Source organism: Lycorma delicatula, chromosome 6 (genome assembly GCF_047948215.1).
Source record: "Lycorma delicatula isolate Av1 chromosome 6, ASM4794821v1, whole genome shotgun sequence".
NCBI lineage: Eukaryota > Metazoa > Arthropoda > Insecta > Hemiptera > Fulgoridae > Lycorma > Lycorma delicatula.
In genome coordinates, this window is record NC_134460.1 from 156,342,256 (window position 1) to 156,368,644 (window position 26,389).

The 26,389-nt window shown below is 30.6% G+C and overlaps 1 protein-coding gene across 1 annotated transcript in view; it reads right to left on the reverse strand.

Annotated features, from left to right (window-relative positions):
• The window catches only part of LOC142326399 (facilitated trehalose transporter Tret1-like), a 73,505-nt gene extending 47,426 nt beyond the window's left edge, over window positions 1-26,079 (reverse strand). The window contains exon 1 of the mRNA XM_075368875.1: window positions 25,822-26,079. Within this exon, the coding sequence (XP_075224990.1) occupies window positions 25,822-25,867 (46 nt within the window). The 5' untranslated portion in view covers window positions 25,868-26,079. The remainder of the gene's footprint in view (window positions 1-25,821) is intronic.
• Between the last annotated feature and the right edge of the window lie 310 nt (window positions 26,080-26,389).

The following is a 26,389-nucleotide window of genomic DNA, read 5'->3' on the forward strand; positions in this document are numbered from 1 at the left end:
CGAGACGCTCCATTCTGCCACGGAGATTATTACTTTTTTTAATTAGTTCATAATTTGTTTCTACTTACATAAAACAAAATATGATCCAATTTACTATAGTAAATTGGATTACATTTAAGAAATTCACATGATAAAAAATTCTCAGCGAAACTCCTAAAAAATTATACACTAGTATAACAAAAGCTTTTATGCCAAACTCATACAGTTAGCAATTATAAATGACACTTAACACCACTAAACAACAGAACTCAAAATAAGATAAAATAATAATTAATAATAAGAAGAAGAAGATAAGATAATAAATGGAAATGCAAAAAATTAAAAAAAAATTTAAATAGTTTGAGATTAAAAGTCGAATAGATAATGCACAATACTACTACTACTACATTCGAATTAACTAAAAACACTATAGCTCTAGAACGTTCAGTCGGTTCAACCTTCTAATATCATTTGAATTGTCTAGTAGGTTTACTGCCAAGCGATTTGTGTGACAGTTAAGCCTTTGTTCGTACTTTGAACAGAAATTTTGTTTTATCTTCCGCACAGACCTTAATCCTGAATAATCCTGGTCTCATTGTTTCTTGTAAAGCTTTATTATATACCTCGCTACCTTATTATGAAACCGCTGTAAGATGTCAAAATAGCTTCTTTTTGCAGTGCCCCACAGTTGGAGCTCACATGTCCAGATACGTTTTAGAATTATTGAGTATATCAGCAGCTTATTAAACAAGGACAAACGAGAACGTCTGCCCAAAATCAAAACATTTTCTTGAGCTTTATCTCAAGTTTCTCTCTTATATGAACTTTCCACATTAGTGACGGCCGATGTGTAGACCTAGGTACCTCACACTCTTAGTTTGAGGAATTAAAACGCCATCATGTTGGGCTCGTAGGCACTCACCTCTCCTCATAGTGAATTCGATTTTGTTTGGATAAGCGTATCGATGTACTCAACAATCTGTTGAATTAAATCAAATTCAAATTATAGACTGTTTGATGCTATAGTTAGGCTGGCATCAACAATAAGAACCTGTGTCATCAGTAAAGGAAGCGACAGTAACCTCGTCCGAAGTCGGAAGGGCTACAGTAAAAATGGAATATAACCCAGGCCCCAAGATAGAGCTCTGAGGAACTACCGACTTGATCTCGAAGAACGTGGAACACTCCTGGTTATATTTCACCTGAGATAAACGTCCTTCTAGGTAGCCGCATAGAATAAGTTATTATAGTTGAGGAAGGCTTATTTATAATCTGTACAAAAAGCCAGGATGGCTTTGCCAAGGTTTTGTACAAAACCTGAACAAAAGGCCTGTTGGATGTCTAAGAAGGCTGCCGAACAGTATTTTTTTTTTCAAGGCTTCTGCTGTTGACGTTTAAGAGTCTGTGTATTTTGAATAAGTTATAATTTCAATTAAGCTTTTTAGATAAAAATTATTATATAATAATGATATTCATGTAACTTAAAATTACAACATTTTATCACTTATATCAACTATAAATTTTATTTAGGTTTCTTATTGTTAAACGGTTTTTCTTGAATAATCACAATTTTTTTAAACAGTTATCGATGTTATAGAAGAATATAATTTTTTTATTTTTGAAAGAATTTGGCTTTCAGAGCCCAACTTCGCTTCTGTTGGTACTTTATGATATGATGCGGCATGTAATGTACAGTAATTTTTAGATCCGACGTGATTACTGATATTCTATGGTGCACGTATTATACTATTGGGGAAGATTACACATTAACATTACTGTACTATTATACTCCTACTAAATTAAAAGTACGTGTACTGAATATATTCATATCCAGTAGATCTATGAAACTTTTATCTGCTTACGTCTACTTTGCTGTATATATATATATATATATATATATATATATAAAATACATTCATAAAGTTAAAAGGAGATCACAAGTTGTTTTGTAAGGAGCTAATAAACGTGTTTTGTTTAATTTTGAGAATCGCCTGCTTAGAAAAATATATGAAGATAAATCATACAAAACAATGTAGTGATAACATAAAGATTTAAATTTTAATACAGTTAACAAGATTGCAATATGATCCAGAGAAGCACGAACATTTAAGGAAAAATTGCTTGAGAAAATTAACAAAAAATCAATTCCGATGCTGATTCATTCTTGAGATAAACATTTAAGAGATACAGAAAAAATAAGTTTCATTACAACCTTCACGTTAAACATAATGGGGTCATAATTAATAAATATCAGAGAACGGGCTCTGGTACGTAAGGATATACCTAAACGCACCGATAATATTTCTGTTTTTGTTATTTGGGAAGTAAAATTACTAAAGATGGACGAAGCAGGAGCGATATAAAGTGCCGAATAGCACAAGCTAAACGAGCCTTCAGTAAGAAATATAATTTGTTTACATCAAAAATTAATTTAAATGTCAGGAAAAGATTTTTGAAAGTGTATGTTTGGAGTGTCGCTTTATATGGAAGTGAAACTTGGACGATCGGAGTATCTGAGAAGAAAAGATTAGAAGCTTTTGAAATGCGGTGCTATAGGAGAATGTTAAAAATCAGATGGGTGGATAAAGTGACAAATGAAGAGGTATTGCGGCAAATAGATGAAGAAAGAAGCGTTTGGAAAAATATAGTTAAAAGAAGAGACAGACTTATAGGCCACATACTAAGGCATCCTGGAATAGTCGCTTTAATATTGGAATGACAGGTAGAAGGAAAAAATTGTGTAGGCAGGCCACGTTTGGAGTATGTAAAACAAATTGTTGGGGATGTAGGATGTAGAGGGTATACTGAAATGAAACGACTAGCACTAGATAGGGAATCTTGGAGAGCTGCATCAAACCAGTCAAATGACTGAAGACAAAAAAAAAAAGAAGTATTTCTGTTTGTAATAGTTCAATAACAAAGTGATGCTACATATTTTGCTTGCTACATCAGCGCAACAATAAACCTAATTTTTTTTTTAAACCACTGGGAGCACCGTTAGGTAATACTTCAGAGGATGAGATGAATGAGAATTTTTGTAGCGTGAGAAAATGCCATGCCTGACCGGGATTCGAACCCGGGACCTCCGGATGAAAGGTCGAGATGCTACCACTCGCACCACGGAGGCCAGCCGCACTAGTAAACCTATCATTATTTACTTGTCCTTTCCGTAAGGTATAAAGGATGAACCAGTTGTGCAAGAAAATTTCTTTATATCTTATCCTACACAGTGTAGAAACGGATCTACGCGTTCAGTAGATTCTTTTGGATAGTTTTTTGCGTTTTCTTTCTTTCTTTGGCTTTGTTTACGAATAACAACTTGATCACATTCATGACGTAGAATAACAGCTCTTGTTCTTAATACAAATTGTATACATATATATATATTATCGGATTAGATATTTTATACTATACAGCCAATTAGAAACTGCCAAGTTAGAAAAACAGTAAATTTATAATTAATATACGGAGTCATCGAAAAAGGTTGCACAATAAAAAAAAAAATTTATATCTCCCTACATAACTGAGATTAAGTATTAATTGGTAGTGCAAAATAATCGGGATATCATCAAGGTTTTTATACGTGACCGGCCGTTTCCTTGAGCTGTTGCGAACAAAGGCACAACGCCTCTAATTGGCCCATTCTTTTATCATGGGCCTGCTATCACAGGGAATGTTGATTTAGATATGCTACAACTGTACGTTTTCCTGCAAGTTGACCAAACTGAACAAAAAAGTAACGTTTCAACAAGACGGTGCCCTTCGCACTTTAACTTATGCGTTCGACGCGATTTCAATGAAGGGGTTACGTTGAAAAAATTGTCTGCAGTGAAAAAAATCAGGGATGTACAACATTAAAAATAACGGATCATCGCTTCTATCGCCATAGTTATGCCTGCGATGATCCAACGGACCTGGGTAGTTGTCGATTATCACCCGGATGTGTGCAGAGCGACCAACGAAGCTCAAATTGAAACAATCTATGTAAAAACCTTTTTGAGTTGGTGAATTAAAAAAAAATACCCGTCTGATTATATCTAGTAGTTTCTGAGATACGACTTTTTTAAATTGCTTCAACCTTTTTCGATGAACCTGTATTCTTAAACTTTAATATTAAGTATTAAATACTTATTATTTTAATAAAATTACATTTTTTTATTTTAAAATTTAATTTATTTATATTCATTTCAATTATACTTTTATTAAAATTATGTTATTTAAATGCGAATCATCATCATTCATCGAGTAGTGTTTAGTATCAAACTATTTTATTAGTATAAAACTACTAATAAAAAAGTATAATTTACAATGGATTCTTTGTGATGTTAATAATTTTTTTATTTTTATTTAGGCTATTTAGATTTGTACAACGTTGAATATCGATCGATTAATATAATTTGAAATATGTTGAACAGTAGGTCTAATAACGGTCAGATTATTTCCCTTTCCAAAATGCTATCCCTTTTAGTATTCGTTCAGTCAGTTAGAATGAAAACAGCTGAATGCATTTCAACAAACACTGAGCAAAATTGAATCGAGAAGGCAATGATCAGAGATTACTGAAGCACCAAACACTTCACTAATGGACGGACATTTTATATCAGAAAGCTACTACTGTAGTGGATACTTGTTGGTATGTGTTGAAATATATAATAACAAATACTCTATGGCGTATATTCGCTCACATTTACGTGCTCAGGCAAGCACATGCTCACTACACGTTATGTAATAATGAAATAATATAATGCCAAAAAGTAAATAAATATTCTTGAATATAATGTCGAGCAAAGCTAAAGCTCAATACAATTTAAAACAATTGGTAATTCTAATTGATGGTACAGACGCGGTTCAAAAATTATTAACAGGAATGGAGAAAAAAATTACATACAACAAAGAGGATTTAGTAGTAAGGACAAGTAAAGGAAGAATAAATAAAAAATTATAAACATTTGGGTACTATGATGACAGAGGACTGGAAGAGCGTAATGGAATTAAAAGGAAGTATAACGATGCCAAAAGAAGTCTTTTTTAAGAAGAGGAAATTACTACGTATTAAAAGTATGAAATTAGAGTTAAGGAAGAGGGTAGCCTACGGAGTATCTTGTTGTACGGAAGTGTATCATGAATGAAGAGAATGAAGAAGGAGGACAGAATTTATCAAGGCTTTTCAGCTGTAGATGGAGAAGGATGGAGAAAGTAAGATGAACGAATAAAGTAAGAAACGAGGAAGTAATGAACAGAATGAAAAACAGAATTATTATGCGGGAAGTACACAAAAGAAAAAGAAACAGATGGTTAGAGGAAGTGGAACTGCATAGGAAGGATAAACAGAAGAAGAAAGAAGGATGAAGATAATAGATGAGGTGAAGGTTGGAAAGTACTTGGGAACGAAAAGGAGACAGGATAGATGGAGACAACATTGCAGAAAGGAATCCGCCGAAAAAGGGACAACAGACAACGATGACTCTTTCACGCTTACTATTTGAACATACCCTTTTGTATGTTGAAGATAGGCAGTCCGAAATGTAATGAGGTGAGATTATAAACTGATTGTTCGATACTGCCTTTCATCTAGCATTTTAAAGTAAAGATAAAAAATCCTGGACTATTAATCAAGAGATGTAATAAGATACGTCCATTATATGCGCAATGTGTATTGGGGGAATATTAGAACAAGAAAACAAAAAAAAAAGCTAACAACACAGTTGTAGGACTTTCCCGTCAGCGGCCAAAGCCGCGTTCTGGGAACGAAAAGATTTGTAACATTAGCTTATTATAATTGTAAAAGGATAATATCCTTTTATTTTGAAAAAGGTTAGCTGTTGAAAAATTATGCCCCGTTATAGATTACCAACTATTTGTGATCTGTTATATGAATAACTTTAACAAGCAGTACAACTACACTCAGGTGTAGGCAAAGTTAATTAATAATAATGATATAAATGTTAATTGATTGAAAAAAAACAATGACTAAATTACTGTGTTTTCAAAAAATTAAGTCCATTTTCAAAAAAAAAAAAAGGTAGACACGTACGATTGAGTTTTGGTTAAGAGAAAGTCTTGATAAAGATGTTAAGATTGGACCACGGGATTATCCTCGTTAGTCCGATCCATATGCCAGGTTAAAGTGTAGTTCTTTAGATGGATACGCCTATAAGTTAGATAAATTAGTCTGCATTAATAATTATAGTTTACCTGAACTGTTTGATATTACTTTGGAAATTTATGGATAAAATGAATAAAGCAAATGCCAATTTTACATAATTTAAAAAGTAAAAACCAAGGGAAAAGTAGCAATGTCAAATATCCAACTGAAAATAATAAAAACCAATTAACTTAAAAGATAAAATTAAGAAAATAAAATTAACAAAAATAATTAAAAAAAAACTTTTTTATTAAATTATTTTTTGTAAGGGGTTATTGCACTTTATTTTTAAGAAATACATTGTTTACTACATTCATAATTGAAATGTAACTTCTGTAAAATTACATCTTGTGGTAGTTTCATATTTGTCACCGGTTAAATATTTACACTTGGTACACTCATCTAGAGAACTTCAAATAATGAACCGGGTCTTTACCGGAATATCGTCATACATTTATTTTCTTCCATCCTCAACAATGAAAACAGCCGATCAATATATATGAGTATAAGATATTTAATTAGTATTAAGGTTATTTCTATAAATAAAAAAATAATATATCTGTAATTATAAATTAAACGATACGTTTTTTTTTTTCAGTTATAATAAACAGATAGCTTCTTAAAGAATAGGTAAATTGAACCTCAATTTATTGATGTAATTACGAATAATTTTGGTTATTAAATAATGTAATTTTTATTAAACTACCTATTAATTAAATACTAGAAAATGTTACACGGCTATTATTTCATTACACATGATTTGGTAAAATGTGTTTACCAATTATAATTAAATAACGATCATGAATTTACCGTACTAACAACAACAAAACTGTTTACTAAAAAAACTTCAAAATTCTTAACATTTTTAGCTATTTCTTGAGTTACACATCTTTAACCCCAATTTTATCCATTTTTACTCCCAAAACATAAATATAATTTTATATAAATCGTACATATAAAGAAGTATAAATCGTTGGAACGAATGAATCGATCGTGCGCTGCGCACAGCTGCCCGGCGCATTACGTGGTCCGCTCTGGGTCAACAACAATTAAAATAAAAATCTGATGTGGACACCACATGACTTCTTTGTACGTCTATTAAATTACCAATAAACATTTTTAAAAGTACATAAAATTCTATTTCATTAATAACTTCTAATATTTTTTTCATTATTATTGAATTATTATTTATCGTAAAAGTTTTTTTACAATCACAGGTTAATTATTATTAATAGATCAATACATTTAAATTAAAAAAAAATCTAAAAAAAAACAAAGGAAATTGAAGGCGAATTCGAACCGATGTCCTTCCTCTTTTAAGATCAAAATATTTCATTAATTCAAATTTTATTTGGCTATAACTCTAGAACCGATGATAATAAGGGCCACTTATGATATATCGTTGAAAAATTGTCAACGAGGGCTTATTACTGCAGTTAAGAAAAGTCCAGGATCCAAATATTTTAGATTTTGGGCTTTTTTGGACACTTTTGATCCAGTCAATTGCAATCAAAAGGGGTAGTGCACGACTAGACGTTACAACAGTCTAAATCCAAAAATTCAACATCCTACGGCTAATCGCTTTTGACTTATCCGAGATACGTACGTACGTATCGATGTCACGCCGAAACTAGTCAAAATGGATTCACGGTTGGTCAAAATGAATATTTCCGTTAAAATTTTTCGCGATAATAATACCTCGTACTTGTAAAAGAAAGTAAAAATAATAATAAATATTAAAAAATAAATAATATTTACTAAACATTATTAAACGTATATTTCTGACAGTTTTTATAGAATAAAAGTAATAGGAGCAACTACTGACAAAAAATCTAAAAAGTATCATTGTAGTCGATTGGGATTGCGCCACTGAGGCGCAATTAAATAGACCACTTGTTCGTTGACCAGAAACAGAGGTACGTTGACTTTGATATCTGTCACAGTATATTTTTTACGACTGTCTAAATTTTGTGGCCTGAGATTAAGATGTCTCTTTTTTTAGTTTTATGTTTTTTTTCCATGTTTGTATCTACATTTATCTACCTGTCTATCTATCTTTCGAATTTATATCTACGTTTTTAAATCCATTTACTTTTATATATATATATAAATATTAAAATTTTATATATCTACGTTTTTAAATCCATTTACTTTTATATATATATATATATATATATATATATATATATATATATATATAAATATTAAAATTTTATTTACTTATCAGTAAAACCTTTTTACTTGCATTTCTAATTAATTTATCTTTTTAATATGTAAAAAATCACTTTGCAGTCGGGACCTGTTTTATTGATGGGCTTTTTTTTTTAAAGATCGGTTATAGGCCACATACTAAGGCATCCTGGAATAGTCGCTTTAATTTTGGAAGGAGTAAAAGGGAAAAATTGTGCAGGCAGGCAACGTTTGGAATATGTAAAACAAATTGTTAGGGATGTAGTATGTTGGGGGCATACTGAAATGAATCGACTAGCACTAGAGAGGGAATCTTGGAGAGCTGCATCAAACCAGTCAAATGACTGAAGACAAAAAAAAAAGTAGACTAACTGAAATTACAGATAATTGTAGATTAAAGTTAAACAAATTTTAATCAAACTGAAAAGATAAAAACGTTTACGTAATAGATTTAAAAATATAGGATATTATATGATCTAAGATGAAATCTAAGACATATTACACAGTTATGCATCATATATTTAAATTAATTATTGGGTAATATAATTAATTTTTTCATGTTAATCAAATTAAAAAACATATGTACCGAGTTCTATTCTCAATCCTTACCTAATGTGCAGTTTACACGCCAGTTAAATAATAACTTTTATTCCGTATACATTTGTACAGAATTGAAAAAAAAGTGATTTTAAAAAGATCGAAGTTTTTTGGTTTAGTTGATATTTAATTAATTAATCGTTAATTAATTGTTTATTTATTTTAAAGGAAATCTGATCGGATTTAATTGTATTATGCAGATTATTCTTCTTTTATGTATTAGTTCATTTATAATACTGAAATAACATTCTATTTTAACTTAAAAAAGAATAACTTTATTGTAATATTTGAATAGAATATGAAGTAAAAATTGAGTAAAACGACCGATTATTAAAAAAAAAAAAAAAATACTATGATTAAATTTTAATTCGTTTACTAGATTCATTCTAATTTTTCGTTTTGTTTGTAAACAATGGAGTCGAACGACTTTAAAAACAGTATGCTTTTGAGGTTTTTGATCCGATAAGTACTGTTGTGTTACAAGTAGAGTCACACGTTGAACGATAAATATTACTTTGTTACAAGAGCTAGGAATGCAAATTATTAGACGGAACACAAAGGGCGACGGAAATCGGACTCTAGAGGATGTAAGTTAAATATATATTGTTTTGGAAGCACGGAAGAGGGATCGCATATACGTATTTTGAAAGCGAAAAGCGAAGTAACGATGGATATTAAAAGACCTGCTTCATAAATAGGGTAGTAGTAAAGCGATAATTGCTTTACATTCTTCAATATCATCGATTTAAGTTATTTAAGTTTAACTTGAGAAATTTATTGGATTAAACGAGTTTAAAACGGTCTCTCGTGTATTTTATTCCCAGTTAGCTCGGTAAAGTTTCTATAGTTAGATTCATTGTATATTTAACTAGTAAAATGTGCATAATGCTACTAAAAATCCTACATAAAAACAAAAGGAAATGAAAAAAGAAAAGACAACAAATCATGTTAAAAGAATATAAACTACATCACACAGACCTACTGTTGTATAAAATGGTTGTTTACAGATTGTTTAAACTGTAATAGTGATTTATTTTTTTATAAGTCAATGTTCAAATACATAGTACAAGTACACAGTACAGATATTTTAAAATATTTCTCAACATATCATCATCGTACACTGAAATTTCTTAGAATGCGAGAAGATCATTGAATGCGAGAAGTTCATTGAGAATAAAGAGATTCGTAAGTTCTGATATTTGTAAACCTTCATTTTAGAAAATTTATAATACAGTTTCAGCATCTTAAAAACTTAACTAATGTAAGACGCGCACACACGTCAGATCACGATATCACGATAAATTTTTTAAGGTTCAAACAGAAATGTGCAGTAAAGAATCAAAATTACAGGACAATTAGTTTAATTTCAAATTTAGCAAAGATTTTTTGAAAATTCTAAACTGAAAATTAAGCACAAAAAAATACAAAAAAACAAAAAAAATTACAAAAATATATTTGATTACATATAAAAAATTATTTTTTAAAAAAGCTTTTATTTAACTAATATTAGTTAGTATTAACATCAATAAAAAAATAAACAAATTAGAAAAACCCTCTAAAAAGTAAAAAAATAAGACTTAAATGAAATTAAGAATTTTAAACAAAAAAATATAATATATATGAACTCATATAAAAATGCACTGAAAAATAAAAAATAAATTATATAAATATCTAATAATTAACCAATAAATAAATGTAATAATTATTAAATTTTAAAATTAAAAGTAATGAAAATATTTAGTTAAATAAAAGCGTGGCGCAGTTTTTATGACAATGTTATCGAATAAGTATTATTGTTGTAAAAATAAATGTATTGTTTTAAATAAATTATAAAACTACGCCACGCTTTTATTTAACTAAATATTTTCATTACTTTTAAATTTTAAAATTGAATAATTATTACATTTATTTATTAGTTATTTATTAGATATTTATATAATTTATTTTTTACTTTTCAGTGCATTTTTATGAGTTCATATATATATATTATATTTTTTTGTTTAAAATTCTCAATTTCATTTAAGTCTTATTTTTTACTTTTTAGATGGTTTTCCTAATTCGCTTTTTTATTAATGTTAATATTAATTTTAGTTATATAAAGGTTTTTAAAAAAATAATTTTTTAGTGTAATCAAATATATTTTTGTAAATTTTTGTTTTTTTGTATTTTTGTATTTTTTTTAAGACTAAAAAAAAAGTAAAAATATTTATTTTTACACATCGATGTTACATGCATGTACCGAATTAAAATCATTTTCATACGATATTTCATGAGAAATGAACATTTTCAACTAAATGCATGAATTTAGCGTAGTGGTTGTGCGTGAGGAAGTGGAGGTTGGTCATATCAAATTCCGACACCGTAGTGCTGTATTGTCATGGAAGTTACATACGTGTACCAAATTTCATTGATTTTCATACGACAGATCAAAAGATATAGCAGTTGCAAGATTTGAATATTCCTAAAGCGAGTTAAATAAAAGCTTTCAATAAAACAGACGGTTATGGAAGAACTTCATAGATTTAGGCCTAAGGTACATAGAAGAGGCCCAAGGAATTCGATTGAATTAATAAGAACTATAGATGAGAGATTAGAAAGAAATAATGAAGAGATAAATTTATTATTACAAATATTAAAATAAAAAAACATACTATTGTTTAAGGTGCAGTCGAATGAGCATATGATGGTCGACTGCCCTGCTCTTTTGGTGGGGTGTGGGTGGGGGGAGCAACAATCTAGCTTGTACTAGATCGTCTGTTATGAAACTGCCGTAGAGTACTAGTGATTCTCGAATGAAGATAGCCAAATGTCTACGTTAATGCGAGGTAGGCATCCGACTCAGTTCATTTACGGTCATCATTCCAGCTTCTCGCGCTGGAATCACGAGAAAAAGAAACCTTCATTCCGGTGTCACCTACTTGGATGACTTTCGAGAAGCGGCTACTGAGATGAATACAAAGAACAGTGAAGGAAATCTATGGACCAGCAACCTACTTACAGGTCGAAATCTATCTGTAGGTAGGTGGTGGCCGCAAATATTTCGAGATCGATCGATAGTTAAATTTGCAAAACGGCTACCGTTTCATTAGCAATGTTACAAGTAGGACGATGTAACTGAAAATAATATTAAACCAACGGGCTGGTCTAGTGGTTACTCGTCATCGCATATCAGCTGATTTCTAAGTCAAGAATTCTAAGGTTCAAATCCTAGTAAACGCAGTTAATTTTATACGGATTTGAATACTAGATCAGGGATGCCGGTGTTCTTTGGTGGTCGGGTTTCAATTAACCACACATCTCAGAAACGGTCGACCTGAGACTGTACAAGATTAGGCTTTATTTACATTCATACATATCCTCATTCATTCTCTAAAGGATTTCAGTTAGCCTCCGGATTTCTGTTTTTCTTAAACAGAAAAAAGTGAAAATAACATTCTCGATCGATGTCTTCGTTTCTAATTTTGATATCCATACCGGAAAGCCCGTTCTTTAGGATTAGGTCATAAAAAACTTCACTGTCCAAAATTTTCTAAAGTTAATAAATAAACGACCTTATTACCCGTAAGTGGAAGATTGCACACCAAACATCAGTGTTACATATGAAATGATAGTCGTGAAATGTGTGTTTTCACCACATCATTGTAGTATTTTGACTATTATAAGTGAAACCAAGCCACATCATTAAAATAAACATGTTCTAACATCTCAATTGTATTCTTCGGAAATAACTAGCACAACGCAAAGAAATGGATAACTGAGATGATACTATTGCATTAGATTTTTTCAACAGCTACGTATATCTAACCTTCAGTAAAGTGTTGTTATTTCAGGAATAAAGTAAAGTCACCCATATGTATAAATAAAGTAAATTTACCCATATCTTCACCTTATGTATCCGTAATCTAATGGTTAAATCCTTTTTGAAATATGCTTATTTGAAAAAAAAAACAAAAAAAAAACGTATTTAATAATAAATGCATTATCGCACGGAGTGTCGGGCTCCCGCTGATGGTATTATCCAATCACTATCAGCAGACTACCGACTAAAACCAACCCCCTTTCTACCAGGACTCAACCCGGAACCGTTTAACTCATTACTTCCGGTCGAGTCCTCTTATACTAGCCTGATTAGGTGCTACCTAATTTTCAGGACTATCCAGGTCAACCTTTTTGGCCCTGATAATGTTGCCGACGAAACTGGTTACACTTTCCCAGCCGCTCAGGTCACGGAGCATCATCGCAACCACGTTGTGGGGACTCAGTGCTCCGAGATCCGCCTCTAGTGTCCCTCGATCTGCGGCCCACCGAGCACATTTGAAAAAGAATAATAATAATAAAGAACTTTTCAAAATAAATCACTCACTTTCAGTAGATTAAAAAAAAAATTAATTACTATTGACACTTATCGTCAAATAAAATTATAAATCATTAAACTATTACAAGAAAAGTTAATCTTTTTTTTAATAAAATTAATGAAGACATAATGGTATTAATAAATTCGAGTAAATAATGTAGGTGCAGCGTAACGATAATCAATATTAAAAGTGATTTATTGTTATATTGGGACCTAATTTGCAAATAGAATTAAGTTTCTACTATCGTGTATCGTTATATCGACAGCCGGTTAATATGCTACCACAGATAGGAAATAACGGATTAGTTATAAATATATATTCAAATTCAGTAACGTTTATTACTATTATTTATTATTATTATTTCATAATCGTTATAATTTTTATTATTATAATTAAATAGAATTAATATATTCTTTTTAATACATAATTGATATAAATGTTATTATTTTAAAAGAAAAACTAAAATAGAAGAGAATTTTAATCGATCTATAATTTAAATGTACAATGTAAATTTATCCCCGTACATAAAATACGGATAAAACAATTATATTTTTCCGTAACCTAGAAAATACTTTATCTTAATTCATAAAATTTTTTGTATCATCGATTATAGGACTAAAATTTTGGATTTATAAATATGTTATAGAATCAAACTCTTCCGGTTCTATATATGAAACACTTGAAAAGTGAATAAGATAGAAAATAACAAAAAAATCGGTAAATTTCATTTTAAAATTTATCACTTTAAGGAAAAAAGCTGATAATACAGTTGTAGGACTTTCCCGTCCCTCGGCTGAAGCCGCGTACCGGAAAAGTCCTACAACTGTGGATTATTTCTGATGAACGGCTTACACACACAACTTAATTAAAAATATTTATCATTTTATTTAAATATAATATTTTTTCGTTTATTTAATTCAATGATTCTAACCAAAGCGCGTGCGCAAACCGTATTTAATTCGCGCGGGTGTGGCGGTACTAGCGGCGACGGTCGGCACTAACTAAACTAATGTAATTTTAAAACTTACATAGAAACATTTTCGGTTGTACGGTCGGTGAATTAGTGTAGCCGCGAGGCTTAACGCCTCAGATACCGAGTTAATCGGACGATTGGAGTTCGAGCCCAGCCAAACCTAGTTACTTTTTTACAGTTTAAATATTATTCATTTATTTAATTCTGCCACTTACCTGTGACGTCCCAACATAGCAGATGATTACAACAACATTTTTTTGGGACGCAGTGCGATTTTGCAAAACGTTTTTCTTGTTAATATCGTTATTTTTTAATTGTTAACTAATGTGCCGAAGAAAAATATGACCTATATTAGGCAAAATCTCGAGACTTGCTCTGCAGCATGACCTTGACTTTTTAATCTGAAAATTCAATGGAACCAATATATAATGTAATCTGATCAAGTTTGATCAAAATCGCTCTAGTAGTTCTGGAGATAAAAGGTCATTCAGAGGTCAACATCGAACTCATACACGTATACACGAACATTAACATCTGGAAAATTTCCATCCGGTTTTTTGGTTTTTGGGTTTAAATTTAAGTGTCAAAACTTAAATTTGATCATATATCCAAATTGGATCGATTACAATACTTTCCCTTCTCGACTTGTTTTTTAAACTCCCCCAACACCACCGGCCCGCTACCGAAAAATAATGCGCGGTCGTTTCAGGGAGTCGTGGCAATCGTCTCTGCCCCCCTGTCATGCGTCCTCCAAGGGCGTCCCAACGTGGTGTTCCCAGCTCCATCAGAAGCACGCCGACCTCCGCTTCTGGATGGCTGACACGCCCATCCGCTGAGAAGCTTTCTTTCTTTTTCCTGTTTAGCCTCCGCTAATAACCTATCAGATAATACTTCAGAAGATGGATGAGGATGATATGTGTGAGTGTAAATGAACTGTATTCTTGTACAGTCTTAGTTCGACCGGTCCTGAGATCTGTGGTTAATAGAAATCCAACCGCCAAAGAACACCGGTATCCACGATCTAGTATTCAAATCCGCTTAGAAGCTACCCTTCCCGTTCGTAACCTATCAGCGCTGAATGTGAGTTGCACACATCCGGCGCTTCCCTGCGGCCCTTTCAAACCTCTAGAGTTACTGATCTCTTCATCGGGAAGCTCCGTCCCCCCACCGCTCTTGTTTGAGGCTCTTCTAGACATGTAGCTCTGCTACAGCGTTATCTAGACGTAAAAATGATGGAAGTTTCGTACAAATATATATTTGGAAAAGTTATGGATATACAAAAATTGTGAAATATTAGGCAATATCACAAAATTCAAAATGTAAGTAAAATAATATAAATAATTTTGTTACAATAAGAAAACAAATTTTCGCAGGTTTAAAATAATCTTCGAATAACATTCTAAATCATTTATATGAAATTAAGTTCAACAAAATGTTGTCTGTCATTAATAATTCATTCCTAAAATATATGAAGTAGTTATAAAGGTTTGTTTTATGATACGCAATGTTTAATAGGGTTCTAGTAAAGATACTTTGTTTAATTTTTAATCAAAACTAGAACTTTTAACGTACAAGATGAAAAATATCAATAAGCACCCCGGAGTACACTTACTCGGTAATATAAGAATTTTAAGCTAAGTTATATGTACGATTAAATGCGCTCGCACAATCTTGCAGATGATACTGCTTACTAAAATCTTATCTTCACAAATAACATAGTTTCTGCTACGCGTATAAAGAAATTTAATAATTTTCTTTCGTAATAAATCGAATCTAAAGGTATAAAAGGAGTTTCAGAAAATCTTTTTGTATATTCGTTAAAAAAAATTAACATAAGCAAATTTTTAAGAAGTAATCATTTGTTACCTAAATTTGCTGCTGAAAAAAATAAAACTAAAAAACAGATTAAAACTTAGAACAATTAAAAATGTAATTAATATTTTAAATTATATAACATTGGAAAGTAAAACGTTGAAAAAGATAAGGAGATGTGAGTTCTGTATTTTATTTTTTTAACTGAATCACAATACCAGTATGTATTTAGAAACGCCTCATCATGTCACGTTTAAAAGTTATTAAAATTTCAATATGTTTAATGTTGCATTGTACGCTACGAAATGTATTTGCTCTCAGCTCGTATCAATTAAATCATTATTAAGTCATTTAACTGTCGGTCAAAGATCTTAAAAAATATTGTTTCTTAATACAATAAATACTATTGTCGATCGTTGAACATGCACTTAAATATTCTGGATTGTGTGTTCTATCAGAGTATGATTTTTCTAAATATGACGCAATTTTTATATTTTTTTTTCTTTTACGTAATAAGTAGTGGACCATCAAGCAAGAATATTTATAAGAATGGTTTTGTTACGTCTCTGGAGAATATACTACTACTTCCAGAAAAGTCGATATAAATAAATTATATGAACTTATGAAATTCTCTAAGGGCTATACTACGGTCATACACTAGACGATCAACATAAGTTCTGGAATCCATACATAACATACATTTGTGTTACGTTAAGGTTACTCAATACTGGTTATAGATTTGCCAATACTGTGAAGAAATAGATACCGCGGAACACATAATATACTTGTGTCATCGGTGGGACGAACTTGAATGGCACACATGAGCCATTCAAGGACTGAACCGGATAATACCGTACAATACATGTTAAAGGGGCATCGTGAATGGAACGCCGTAGCAATATTATCACGAATATTATAAAGACTAAAGAACGAGACGCTGTTGAGTGAAACGGGACAACCTGGAGGTAGGGTCTTACAGGGGCAGCTCTGCTCATGAGAGGGTGGTTCGCTGTGGTGGACCACTCTTGATGATTGACCGGGGACCCCCTGAGTTCGTGGGTAATAAAAAAAAGACCGAAACCCGGCTGGATCCCTCCCTAGAGAGGGGGTACGGTTAGAGGTAGGCATATAAAGGACCCAGTCCCGGTCTACTGGGTGAACGACCCCCGCAGGGAACGGAATAACCGGGTCCCGCGGGGTCTCGATAGGTTAGAGATAAAGGCAAACTCTGAGGGTGTGAAATGCATTAGCTGGTCCACCCTCCTAGGTATGGGAGGAGGAAAAAAAGTTACTCGATTATAACAAGGGGAGGAGAACATTTTTGTCTTTTCCAACCTCAATAATTCGGAAAGAACAAACAGGTTATGATAACTATTACGTTTGTTTAACCGTACAATCATGTATCCACATGTATCAGATACAAAACCTCACTCAGAAATATCAGTTTCATGATAACACCGATGTTTCCTTTCTGATATATCAACATTAAATTGCAAATACTTCAGCCCCGAAATAAAACGGTCAACTACATTTCGTAAAACACGTAGCACTTAAAAAATTAGCTCGCAATTTGTATTTCTTTAAACTGCAAGCTGAATTACTACGTTAATAGTTAGAGAATTTTATATATTGCATAAAAAACCAACAAACCGAAATAAAGATAATGTTGAAATATTTCACTATGAATGAATTAATCATAATTATTATTAAGGAGTTAATTCCGATTGAATGTGATGTTGGAAGTTTACTGATTAATAATAAAACTGTAAAAAAATGAAATAAATATTTTATTACCAGAAATCAATCGATTAATAAGGTATTTAGTTAACTATTAAAAATGTAATATAAGTAAGAATTTTTTTTTATTAGAGGATATAAAAAGTTTTATTTAATTTATTTTAATTTCAGTACAAATCTGAAACTGTAAAGAACTATTAAGATAAAATATACAAGTATAATTAACACATAATTACAACATAAATGAATGATGCCTTTAAGCTTTTAAACTCAGATTTTTTAATTTTTTTAATAATTTTCTTGAAATTATAAGTTGACCAAATAATATATTTAATATAAAAAACAAAACTATAATAAGATTTCAATAAATTTTTGGTGTCGTTTTCCTGCGCCGAAAATACGGCGGTACCAAATTTTTCCGTAAATGGAAATGATTGAGGAATGAATGTAGAGATGTGTTCCTCTACAAAGTGGCCATTGATAGATTGAAAATTTTTAAAATCCTTTTCTGAACTAAAGAGGAAAAAACTGTAAGGATTACAACCGTGGTTTTAATTTTGTAACGACACATGTTTTCCAAAACAAATTTCATGCGAAAAACACGTACTCAGGAAACGTTTGGAAAATATATTTCAGCTGGTAATCGAAAAGAAAATTCAACACAGCACCAAGCCATGCGTTGGAGCGTCGGATTCTGGAACGCCTAAACCGACATGCAAAAAAGAATTCGTTTCCTAGAAACTTGACGCAAATATCTCGCTGGAACATTAGACATCAATTCCGTGTTAAAAATCGGAAAACTTAAAAAAATAATCAAAATTTTAGATGAATAAAAAATCTTAATTTGCATATAAGAAACAAGATTCACGGAAGAAACTATAAAGATTCAGAAAATTATAGGAATTTTTAAGGGAAAAAGAATAATGAAAAAGGCAACATTTGAAAACAGACTTTATAACAAGAAAAAATTTAAAACTACATCAAAAATCTCTATTCACTCTCCGAACGTTTAATCCTTCTAATAATAAAATATGGAAATAAAAATTAAATCGATGCCCGCGCTCCAATTAATGATAACAAAAAAAAACTAAAACAAAGAACAAGAATTTTGAGAACTGTGAGAATTAAATCTGTAACGTGACAAAAAACCCGCATCGTTATTTTATTAAAAGATTTCAACGCATAAATTCCACCGTGAAATTCCAGAAGGTGATCCAAAATAAACGTATTTCACCTTGATCTGTGCAGTTACTGAACTAATTTGTAAAGTTCCGGTCTAAGCATTTTATAATAAAACGGTATTTCCTTTTCCTTTAATCAAGATACTGTTTCTGATATCTTAGATTTTGTTGTAGCTGCTTTATCGTATTGATTGTTATGATACCCATCATTATCCAGGAATACAACTGATCGCGAGAATAGATGTGGACGGAGTTTGTTTTTCATCCATTTCATGAATTTTTTGGAGTTCATGTTGTCGTGATAATCCTCAATTGGCTTACTACTTTTCCATACCGGCAGAACGTTGCTTATGAACCCCATTTCGCCGCCATCGGGCACGATTATCGCTCGGTCTCCCTTTCATAGGATGATCTATGTCCTGACCAGAATTGTCCGACCAGGAACTCGTAATCATATGAGAAGATAAAATGTACGCTTAATCTACATAACGGGACTTTTTTTATATGTAATGTTTAATACATCTTAAATTACGTATTCTTTGTTATCATATTTTATCATTTTCGATGAGAATATTTCTATTATTCTTGGTTTTTTTCAATCGAAATCCTAAGGATTTCAATATTTTCCTGACGCTCCATACACCAACCTGAAAACTAATTAGCCTCTTTCAGTTTATTACAAATAGTTTAGTTATAGGGAATACTATTTCTTGCAAATAGAAATCGCAAACAATTCGCCTGACTATATCGAAACCGGTCTAAATTAGTAATTCTGTTTTCCCGTTAATATTTTTTGGGGGATTTGAAACGAACATTCACCCTCCGACATCCCATTTTTTAAAATTTTTTTAACAGTTCTGGTCGAAACCCACATGCAACAGCACTTCTCTCTATACACTTTTTCATAGGACTACGGTTGGAGTCTCCTATTCTTGGAACTGTTTGGTCTCTCTTTCCATAAGCTGATTAACGTTCCGAATAATTTCTCGAGTTTTTCTATAGAGAGTTCTCCATCTCTTACATTTTGACATAAAACCCTCCATAATTGTTCGGAGAACACAAAAAATATGCAAGAAAATAAATATTCACTAATATTAAATTACAACTACAACAATATTATACGTTGGATAATGCACTCAACAAATGAAAAACCAGAATACAGACCAGTATAACAAATTAACTTTACGCGGCACGCACTAGTTCACAATTAAATTGTAACAAGATTCTAAAAGTGTTTTTCATTTTATATACAGATGTGTCGTGTTATTAATAATAGGATGATGTCATCAAGTTAGATAGTACAAAAAATCTCGTTCGCCCGTCCTGCCAAATCCAGCCGACAGTTCGGTTGATAATGAGAAGAGGGGGAAACCTTTGGGGTTTCGCTATAAGGAATCTCCGATTTATAAAGAATGGTATTTCGACTCCTCATACCGCAAAACGTAAAGAAAATTCATTTTCATTCTCCATTCCTATCATGCGAAAGAAAGTAATAGAATACTTTTCTACGAAACGTCTGTAAAATAAATAAAACGACAGTAAAATGAAATGTAAAAAAAAAAAAAAAAACAAATTAATGCAGCAATACATGGAAGGAACTTTGATGTTTTTGGCATTGTGTTTCTTATTAAATGAAATGAAGCAATTTTATTGATTTAATATAATTACAGAAACGTGAAGAAACGTTTTACAATAACCGACGCTTTAACTAAGTGTAAGTGTACGGCTGGACTGTTTACAATGCAGTCCTATTTATAAGTAGCTAATTTTCTATACAATCTTTGAAGGTAACCTAATAAAAAGATAAGGTTATCACAGCAACCGTAAACGTAGTAATAAAATTCTTTTTTCCATTAATAATATTTCGTAATTATTTAAAATTAACAAATTTCTCGTAATAGTAATAATAATAATAATAATAATAAAAAAACAGATATGGTCTGCCAAGTTATACGATACTAAAAAGATATATATATATGTATGTCTCTATATATATAATATATATATATATATTTCTCTCTCCAGAGAGAGAGAGAGACTTAAGGAGAGAGCTATAATGTTTAATGTTATGACTGCGTATTACGTAATTATAATTTTTTATGAGGTAACATACAAGTTGACTTTATAATGTTATTAATTTCTAGTCGTTTATAAGTTAATTGGGAAAAATCTAATAATTTGCAGAAAAAATTTGAACAATTAATAAACTTGTCAAGTTCGTTGTACTCGAGACCGGATTGATTTGTAAATCGTTTAATCTTCGCCACGTATATAAATGTTTATTTAAAAGTACTCAAACAGAATCAACGCAATTACAACTGCCCAAAAAGTAATAATATCGAAGTTAATCATATCTTTTCTGAAATGATGATAGGCTTGTATGTTATATTTAAAATTTTACTTTATTATAAAAATGCTGTAGAGAAAAGAAATGTAATGATGTAATTGATTTTGTAATTATGTGTCTGTTTTCATGTCCACCACTTTACGTTCTATTCGATTAAATATTAATTGTTTTTATTTATTGTTTATTTCAGTACTGTAAATTAGTATCAAATTAAGTAATAAGTTTTTCACAATAATTGATTAATAATTATGATACAAGATTACATCAATTTTCTCCCATAACTCCACTATTTTTTTAACTTATTTAAAAAAAATAAAATTTCATTTTGTTCAAAATAAAAGGTTTACTATTTTAGTAAATAACATAAATTTTGATAAAACAAGTTTTTATGGAGATATAATGGATTGAAAAATTAAACATGGCCGCCATTTTGTAATTTGCAAAGGTATTTAAGGTCAGATTTTTTGTTAATCTTAAAATTTTATTATCAATATTAATGTGATTCGTCTACCCGACCTTGAGGTATAAATTATTATATAAAAATAACAAAATGGGGGACAGTGGGAGAACGAGGGAGAAATTACCATTTTTCCTAAGGATATTTTTGTTTAGTTTTACAAGTAGTATCCGAAAAAGTATAGCCATCCCACCATCTTAGAAACATTCTGTATATTATATTGTAATTATGTAATATTCCTCAGTGCGATGTTGAGAAATAAATGTAAAATTGCAATTTTTTTTTTTATTCAATAAACGTGGATTTTATTTAAACTTAATACAAACCACTAGAATGAAAATAGTAAAACAGAGATAAAATGTAGCAGATCTTTGATACCGCTACCTAAGGTATTAAATATTTCAGGAACATGCAAATTTATGTTGAACGAGATGTTACGATTATAATAATACCGGCAATTAGGGAAATGAGGGTTACAGGCAAAATATCATGACATAAATTAATTTTTTAGCGATATATAAATTTGCGGAAAAGTTATGGTAAACGTAAAAATTTGAGATTTGGTAGGATTTTTTCCGGTAAGGAAGTCACGGGCATACATAGGACGGTGAATTGTGGGCTCTGGAGACGACATATTGATCAATTTCTAACCGATTTCTTCTAGGAGAGCTGAAGTTTATTTTTTGTGCCGGCGATGATTGTCATGGGAACAGTAAATAGTGTTTTGCGAAAAGTCCTTTTTCGATTAACAATAAAGCGCAGATTGATTGTTGTTTAATTCTGTTATTTTTTAAATTTGAAATAATACTAACAGCTTACTATACTTCAATATAATATATATATATATAAAATAGTTATAGAAAGTTAAATTCATTTTTTAAATTCTCTTCAAATTAATTTTTATAAAATAACAATTTATTATTAAACGAAAAAAAAATTAGACTATTACTTTACACATTGAACATAATTATTATTACCCCCTCCCACGAAAAAAAAAATTAATCGCCGAAGACATTTAAAGAAAATCGGGTAAAGGCTTAAAAATAATCAGAATTCAAAATTAATTAAGAAACGCTCCATTAGCTCCAACTCATAATCAAAAAATTCAATTTATGCAATCATAAAAACGCCAATTAGTGAAAAAACCCTACAACACACTTGTAAGATTTTCCCGTCACGCGGCAAAAGCTGCGTTCCAAGAAAGTCCTACAACTGTGAGTTGTTTCTGATACACGGTTTACATACACAACTTAATTTAAAATATTTATTAAGAATATTTTTTTCGTTTATTTAATTCAACGATTCTAACTAAACTACGCTCGAATACTGTATTTACTTCATGCGGATATGGCGGTACCAGCGGCAAAGGTAAGCACTAACTAGACTATTGTAATCTCACAATTTACATAGAACTAATTTCGCTTGTACAGTCCGCAGACTGATGTAGCCACGATGCTGAACGCACCAGGTTTCGAGTCAGCCGGGCGGGCGATCGATTTCTAGACCCAGCCATACTAGTTACTTTTTTACACTTTAAATATTATTCATTTATTTAATTCTACCGCTTATCTGTGACGTCACAACATAACAGTAGTTTAGAAGATTTTTTGAGGTTATGCGATTTTGCAAAAACTTTTTTGTAGATTTGTTATTTTTTAACTGTTAACAAATATGTCTAAGAAAAATATAACCTTAATTAGGGGAAATCTTCAGATACTGAGGGGTGACCTTGCTTTGCTGCCTCACCCCCTTTGACCTATAAGTTGAAAATTTAAAGGCTCAATGCCCCATATTTAGAAGTCGTCTGATCGAGTTTGGTCGAAATTACTCCAGTAGTTCTACTGAACTACTAGAGGTAGAGGTAGAGGTATAAGGTGATTTAAAAGCCAATACCGAACACAGTACATACGAATATTAATCAGGAAAATTTCCATCCGATTTTTTGGGTTCTTTTGGTGTCAAAACATCAAGATCCGGTGAAAACCGCATATGCCCAAATTGGACCGATTACAATACTTTACTTTCTAGAGCTATAGCTTTGTTATAACGCCATCTATAAGGGAAAGTAATATCAACTTACCCTCTCTTCTATAATTAAATTAATCAAGAATGTTTACAATTTTTGAATCATTCTATTTATTTTCTTAATTTAATAATTTTTGCATGATATTAAAAGCTGAGATAATGAAAATAACATACTTTTTATAATGAAAAGAGATATATGTATAATAAATGAATACAAAAAATTAAATTGCGTAATTATTTTTTTTGTATTTGTTTTTTGTACTGTTTTTAACAGCTGTGAACGTAAACTTGCAATTAACATCACACATACAACCACCTATACAAGTAAGGATACCGCACCTGAATGCCCATACTGTTTATTTTCGGTACAATCTTTGAAGGTAACGATTTAAGGGCGTTAAGGGAACAATAAACATATTGTAAAAAATTCTTCTTCCCACTATTATCGTTTCAATAATTAGTTGTAGATTGGTAAAAAATTTCGTCTTTTGTTCTTTTTTTTATATTGTTAAGATTAGATAAAACTACTGACAGCTGGATGTAGAATACATCCGATCTTGAAATTTGTAATCTCGGATTAAAAAGGCAAGAGATACCAATTAAAGGTTTCGAGAACGCATATAAATAATTTTTTAAAGTGTGACCGACAATTATGTATCAGACAAATCTACATTAGGATAGTTCACATACAGCTATTTGGGGAAAACAAAATTAATAACATGATAAATTTGAATAATTAAAAAACGATGTACATATATAACTCATTAAGCTGCAGACTACCCACCGGGTTGGTCTAGTGGTGAACGCGTCTTCCCAAATCAGCTGATTTGGAAAGTCAGAGTTACATCGTTCAAGTCCTAGTAAAGCCAGTTATTTTTACACGGATTTGAATACTAGATCGTGGATATTGGTGTTCTATGGTGGTCGGGTTTCAATTATCCACACATCTCAGGATTGGTCGAACTGAGAATGTATAAGACTACACTTCATTTACACTTATACATATCATCCTCATTCATCCTCTGAAGAATTATCTAAACGGTAGTTACCGGAGGCTAAACAGGAAAAAGAAAGAAAGAAAGAAGCTGCAGACTGGAGTTTGATAATTACTTGATATCAATTAAAGCTAAACCGGAAACACTGAAACAACAAATGAAATCGTTAATAATCCATCACTACCGAGATTTGTGCTTAATATTAAAGTTAATACCGACCCGTCGAATATGTCACTAGGATAAATTAATTTAGTTTTATTCTGAAAAAGGAATTTTTTCAAACTTCGTTAAAAGTTTACATAAATTTAAGGAAATGAACGTTTCTAGTTCATGACTAAATTAATGCGTTAACTCCATATATACGCAAAAAAATTGTAGGATTTACATCCTGTAACGAAAAGGTGAGCCTAATTATTAAATAAAAAGAAAAACCAATCGATAGTTAAACATATTTTTTTTAAATCTAGTATAAATATCAAAATTAAAAATTACTTTTAAAAATTATTAATTATATCTTATAGATCGTAAAATTGGTTTTTGCGACTACAAAAATACCGAATGTAACTTTATTTTTAAACACATAAATTCGATTATTTTATAAATATTATAAGGCAGTAACATACTTAAAATAAAAAAAAAATAATGAGCATAATGTAAAATAATGTGTTATGTAAAAAGATTAATTTTAAAATTTCGTTTCTGATTTTCTTTTGATTTATTTGAGGATGTTAATCGTTTTTTTACTCGTTATTAAGTCAAAATGTTTTCTTCTAATGTGCAAGAGCTACCGTTCATGAATCTTAAATTAGTTTAATTTTTAAATAAAATAACACGTATTGATAAAATAAAATAATATTACGTACCGATCAGCCAGATTTTTATAATTATGAGTTAATTAAATTTAAAAAGATTAAATCATTTTACTGTTTTTTCTTCAAATCTGTATCATTGAATTATGAATTTTGCATGATTAAATTAATAAATTTTTTTCGCTTTCAAATTAAAAAAGACATCAAAAAAATACATACCGATCATTGCTGCAAGATATGCACGGAATTTTGATGTTTTTGCCATTATCGTTACCCAGTATTAGTAAAGAACAAACGTATATGTTATAAAATGTAATATATAAGTACGGAAATCTATTTTATTCTTACAATAACCAACAGAGTTGCAACTAGTAATAATGTATAGTCGTATAGTGTACGTTATTTTATAATTGTCACTACCAAAACGTTTTACTAATATTTTAAGCACTTAATAATATTGTAAATATAAAACTGAACGTGTAACAACAGTAGTAGCAAAAAGATAAATATGTAGTGGCTCATTGAAACTGTAGCAAAGAGATAAATATTTAGTGGCTCATTGAAACTGATTACATTTTTATAGGTTGGCCAAGATTAGGTCTGAATTACTTATGATAAAGATTTAATTTTTTAAAGTATGATTTATTACAATAAAGAATCAAAATATCAGTCTCACACACACGAATACACGCGCGTTCGTACACGCAAAACTGTATAAATGTTTATTAAAAATATTTTACATACGCTTTAAAATTTTTTTTTAATTTTAATTATTTTTTTTCATATT